Source organism: Fibroporia radiculosa, assembly GCF_000313525.1.
Source record: "Fibroporia radiculosa TFFH 294 genomic supercontigs, scaffold440, whole genome shotgun sequence".
Lineage (NCBI taxonomy): Eukaryota > Fungi > Basidiomycota > Agaricomycetes > Polyporales > Fibroporiaceae > Fibroporia > Fibroporia radiculosa.
Window position 1 is genome coordinate 36,576 of NW_012133207.1, and position 6,002 is coordinate 42,577.

General features: G+C 48.1%; 1 protein-coding gene across 1 annotated transcript; it reads left to right on the forward strand.

The window, feature by feature from the left end:
• Positions 1 to 406: 406 nt before the first annotated feature.
• On the forward strand, positions 407 to 2,438 carry FIBRA_01021 (uncharacterized protein; the record flags this gene model as incomplete). Its single annotated transcript, XM_012322906.1, has 14 exons — positions 407 to 511; positions 576 to 665; positions 720 to 773; positions 827 to 889; positions 947 to 1,030; positions 1,095 to 1,178; positions 1,237 to 1,320; positions 1,376 to 1,468; positions 1,530 to 1,592; positions 1,656 to 1,736; positions 1,796 to 1,891; positions 1,959 to 2,045; positions 2,103 to 2,366; positions 2,430 to 2,438. The coding sequence occupies 14 exons, from the start codon at positions 407 to 409 to the stop codon at positions 2,436 to 2,438; spliced, it is 1,257 nt and encodes a 418-aa protein (XP_012178296.1).
• Positions 2,439 to 6,002: the final 3,564 nt, after the last annotated feature.

The following is a 6,002-nucleotide window of genomic DNA, read 5'->3' on the forward strand; positions in this document are numbered from 1 at the left end:
TGAGTTGGTACCTACTGTTCCAATGTGACTGCTCGCGATAGGAAAGCATAGGATTGAGAATGCTTAACATTTAGAACCGACGATTCATTCGGCTCCAAGAGCAACCAGTCAACTGTCGTATTTGCACATCAACACGCTCAGTGGCCTCGCGTTCGCCTCAAGGTGAACTTCTTCAAGATTAGGTTCAGGATAAGATTCATATATATATATTCACATGATCCCAGAAGTGCGTCCTCACGAAGTACGGATCCTGTCCGGTGCCCTCAAGGTCCTTTGGTCCGGTAGTTGTGTGGTGATCTACCCGGCTGCAGGGCAAACGCACCTAGGGCTCTCTCCAGTATCTGTGGTACCTATCTACTTTGCCAACATACCTTTTCAGCGATAACCGCCGGTCTTATTATCTGTCATGGGCTTGCATGCAATTGAACTCTCTTCGTCTGTGATAGGGACACTCCTCTCATTACAGTCAGAAGAGATTTCTCGTACTCACTTGGAGCTTGGAAAGCTGAAGGTAAATCGTGTGTCTTGTATGCCTTCCTCCTCTGAGGGTTCATAACATTATCATTCCGGAGCAGGAGCAGCAGAATAAATGTCGCTTTGTTACATTTGAGGATATTGATTCCCTGCGAAATGAGTTTCAAGCGCAGCTAATTTCAGAGGAACCAGTGCGTGTCCTCTTGAACTTGCTATCCTATGACGTCACAGGCCATTTGATTTAGACGGCGAAGGGGTGCGAGATCACCTTCCTGAAAGAACAGCTAGCTGCAGCTGAAGTTCGTTTTCTTTCGACTTCTATACTATATATATGGTTTCCGACCTTGCTTAGCTCTCCGCAAGCGAATTGCGCACTCAACTTGAAAACGAGCAGATTGCAAACGAAAGCCTGAGGGTACGTAGGCTCTATTCGAAAATTATCTGTTTCCAGGTGATCGAATGATCTCCACAGATTGCTGCGGTCGACCGCGACAGGGCACACCGAGAGACTCTGGATTATAGCGGAGAAGCTGTGCAGAGTATTCAAGAGTTACGGGTCAGTTCACGCAACCCGGATCAACTGCTGGATACCTAGTTGATTATGATATTATTTTTGCCAGGAACGGTGCACACATCTCAACGTGCAGCTTGAAGAAGAACGTGCCTGTAATGAGAGCTTGAAGTCAAACTCCCAGCTTGTTGGGGTATGTGATAATTTCCGAGTGAAGTTTTAGTCGACCTCATCTCTTGTGTGGTATCAAGGATTTGAGGAAGCAACTATCTGAACTTGAAAAAAACTTTGAGCTGCATCGCAGTCTCTTTGCGAAAGCTCATCATGATTTTGAGGTACGTGCTGACACTGTTGTGTGACATCTTTCATAAATCCTTGTGTTTGACCTAGTCGACAAGCGTATCCTTGGCACATGCACTCGAGGAAAAGACTGCCTTGGAAAGCACAATCGACCAGCTCACCACTGAAATGAACGATCAAGAGGTACTTCTTTTGTCATGTGATTCTCAATGATACAGCTCAGGCTGAGGATTGTCGGATGCAGCTATTTATTGGAAATTTGCAGCAACAACTGCGAACGCGGGACCAGATGATTTTGGAGTTGCAGGTATGCCGTGACGTCATGTTGTAGATTCATGTTCTATCCTAAATGTAAATCAATTTGATTTAGGCATCACGGGCTGAGGTGATAGACAAGGCACATTATGATGACCGTATTGCCGCGCTGCTAAGTGAACTGTCGCACGAGAAGGTGTGTATGCTCTGCGTTGTATATAAGAAGACGATGGCAATGAGCCTGTGAGTGGATAGGAAACTGTGGCCGACTTGAAGGAACAATTGTTACAGGCTGCCTTTACTCAGGAGTCTAAATCTGTCGCTCTTGGAGCAAAAATCCCAGCATTGGAGGTGAGAATGAGTCGATCTCTTGGCGGTCAGCTTCAAGCTATATACTTACACGTAGTGTTCAATCCAGAGGTCAGACACTCCTGCCACTGATATAACGTTCCTCGAATGTGACTCGGAGCAGATGGAAGATGCTATTGCAGAACTCTCGTCATTGGTATGAGTCTAGCATGTCACGTTTACTCTGGCTCCGCAAACCTATAACTTTGTCTAGGGAGATGTGTCTGAGTCTGCTACGATGCCAGAAGATCAGAAGAAACAGCCTGTACTTGATCTGTCGGCATCTCAAACACCAATGCCCTCTCAATTTGCGACTCAGCTAAGCGATGCTCAAGACTCGAGCGAGGACGCTACTCCCACTTCGTCAAGCTGTCACATCACCCACAAACGGTTTGGCAGTGTCCCCGAGTGTTCAGCGATCATAAAGGCTAAGTTCCATCCTCTGACCAAATCGCCAAATGGTAGTAACATATCCAAGGTAGGTGTTGGCTCGAGAAGAATCAGGGTTTCAGCTTGCTAATTGCTCATCTTATTCGCGTAGCTACTGTGAGTGATCATGCGGCATTGTACATTTCCTCACCAAATGATTCCATCGTCTTTCAGTGGCAAGCAAAATTTTCGGATTATGTCGGAAGGTGATACGAACTTGGTTTGGACCGACTGTCCAGATGCCGGCTATCTTGTTGTATCCGAAAGTCGTGTATTGAGAAAAACACGCTTTGAACTTTGCAAGCAGAAATTGATGGTCCGACTACGAGCATCATCAGGCTTTGGACTGTTCATATTTGTATCTAATGCCCACTACTACGTCGGGACGTACGTCATGAGTCAATCCGAGAAGTTGAATAAGGAGGATTACATTGGACTACCGCACGGTGTGAGTGCTATAGGGAAGCTCTGTCTCACACTACATCATCACTAAATACCATGTTCACAGGTTAAGCGGGTTGTCTGCCAGATGAGTATGTCCGGGAAAATGAAGGAGAGCGACTATAAGAATTTGGACAAGTTATACGCCAATGGCGAGCTGACAGCCTTGAAATACCCACTGGGACGCATCGGACATTCCTTGCACTATAAATCCGCACTGAAACCTGCCTAGCGTTGGCCGGTGGTGAACATGTAGTAGTAGAATCTATCCCGGGTAGCTGTCGAAAATGAACTCTTGTGTACTAAGATTGTCATTCTTACCTGTATATATATAAGTTACTGTACTTAGAGTCAGCAACGGAGACTAGGATCGACAACAGGCGCGGGAAATGCCAAGTGTGGGAGAAGTCGGTGAGTTGCACGACTTGGTCGGCCGTTCCATCGCACGTCGCATCACCCGCAAACAACCCGCAAAGTTCAATCATCACGCCGGAGCTACATAACCAAACCGTTCGAGTGCGGTCTCCCCCGTCTGGCTTATCGTCTATGTAGCCCCCTCGCTCAGCAACACATAACTGCACTGTCACCAGCACGCACACCTAATTTCTCTCTCTCGGCGATCTCTCACCCAGTGCCCGTTTTGCAGGCGGGGAAATTGCGGGCTGCGGGCTCGTGGATCATCTCAGCGCGGATTTAGCGAAGACAATGCTCCTCATCGAGCATGATCTGCGCTGTTCTCCTCCCTCTTCGCATTGTATAGTTCCCACTCTATCAGTGTCCACATCACCAGGCAGAGAGTATTGTGGTCCTACAACCTCGTTCCCAGAGGCAGTCTTGGTGAGACGGGCAGAGTCCTTGATTCATACTCGCGGCCTGCCGGAGGTAAAATTAGCTAAAGCTGGCAAGATATCCAGCCATACTTTCGTCGGTCCGATTGCTCGTCAATTGCTGTAGAAAACGTGTACGCAGCCCCAATGGTGAGCTTGTTATTTCTATTTCCGCGCGCGTGTTTTAACTCACGACTCGTTACAAGCGAACAGATGATGCAGCTCATGTCGAACAGTTTATATCTGCCTGCCTTTAATCAGTTCATCGTAACCTGAGTGTTAATCCGTTCCTCTTTTGATTTCATCCGCACCCGATGGCATAGTTGTAGTAACAGCGAACTTTCGATTGCCGTACATCATATCACAGACGTCAACCTTCCCGCTCATCCTTCCTATGGTTGCGGCACGCCGTCACATCCTCCTTGCAGCCTCAATCCTAGAGGTTTCCCGCAAATATCACCGCGTCGCACGACGAGGGCTAGCCACTGGCAATGATAATGAGCATAAATTGATCTTGGTTAGAGATAGCTCCCCTCCGGCTCAGGTATAGCGATTGAAACCCCTCGGAATTTCAGGTTTTGTTGCAGAGCTCCAACAGAGTTTGTCGTCGTGGACAAGCATGGCTCTGTGAGCAAGCCACCGCGTGGGGCCCAGAGGGTGCATCGCGGTCACGTTTCGGAGCATGGCGGCTGGGTGGCTGGAGTTGGCGTTCATTAGCTTCATGCCGAGCATAGCCTTATGTGCGTCACCAGTTGCAGTGGAGTCTCAAAATCTCAAGGCCGTATGCTATCACTAACTTCTCAGTACCCTGCAACAGTGCGTCGGACGAGGAGTGATGCTATGCGATCCACAAGTCGGACATGTGGTACCGCAAGGAGCACTAGTTGCTACCATCTGGAATAGAAGCTATCAATGTCATCGATAAGTATGGACCTCAGCATGCTTTACTGGACACCACGCAGCAGTGTACAGTGATGCCATCAATGTTGCACTGCTTATATATCCGCAAAGTGTCTTTTAAGCCTTTTGCTGGTCTCTACGCCGACCACCACTTGTTCCTGAGAGCAGATGGCCAGCTCCGTCCAGGATGTCATCGCCCCAGAACAACAAGAAGACCTCGTGTTGGATGTATATTTCTCCACTCCGGATCTAACTCGCGAGGGTGCATCAACGTTCTCGTCCAATCGCATTCGATGGGTTGATACCTCCAAAGATACGGTCGACCTTCTCGAGATCTGGCCCATAGCAACAGCATCCCAGTCATGGGAGGCCGAGGAGAGGGCTGTAAGAGCTTTGGGCGAAACCAGTGCTAGTATAAATCAAGATTTAGTTACGAGCCAAATCGAAGAAATCGGGTAAGAGTTCGTTATGAGTACTTAGGTCATCTATTCTGACATTTATGTCCAGTCCTCAAGCCATCCGAAGACTCTTTGATTGCGAAAATGAAATTCTCAAAGATCGAGAAACATATTTTCGCGAGACGAACAACACCGTTCCGCCCTATCATATGGTGTCACATGTCTGGGGGGACGTCAAGGAATACTTGTCTGTGCCTACCGTTCCATGGCTCGTCCCCATCTCGAGCAAAGCAAAGCTAGATGTTATTTTGGACTACTGCAAGAAGGAGAAGATCAAGTGGCTGTGGATTGACATATTGTGCATCAACCAGTCTCGGGGATTCGAGGAGATCGATGAGGAGAAAGGTGCGGAAATATCGATTATGGGCGAATATTACCGGGGTGCGATCGCATGTCTGGTCGTGCCAGAGGATTATACAAATTTTCCTGCGACATATAGTCAGCTTATGAACCTCTTATTCACTATCATCGAATCCAATGCGCCAATCGATGAAAACGCTTTTCGCATCTGGGAGGGCATAGCGCTAGTGGACATGATCATGAGCGATCAGTGGTTCTGGAGAATGTGGACATTTCAGGAGCTCATGATGCCGAAGAAACATGTTCTACTAGACGGTCGAGAGCTACACATCGGGCGTCTTCGACGAGTCCTTGACTGGTATCACAAGATTCTAAGGAATGGCTCTCTCACGAAACCTGCTGATGGGACAGTATACGACTTCATTCGTCCAGAGGACGAGACTGTGATCACGAAGAATTGGCGGCCGGAGAAGTTGGGATGGGACCTGAAGGAAGACTTGGTGCGGGATGGCCATGTCGACCTCATCACGCTTGTTGCGCAGACAAGGGACAAAGGGTGCAAGTTCCAAGTCGATCGACTGCTCGGACTTTATGGAATGCTCAGTAGCGATGAGAAAGTGCCAGTTGAGAATCTCACAATTTCACCTTCCAATCCTACTGCGGCACTCGAGATGATTTGGAAGGTCATGATACGTAAAGCAATATTGTTGGGAAAAGTCTGGCCGCTGCTGCACGATGTGATGAACTCTGACCCAAACG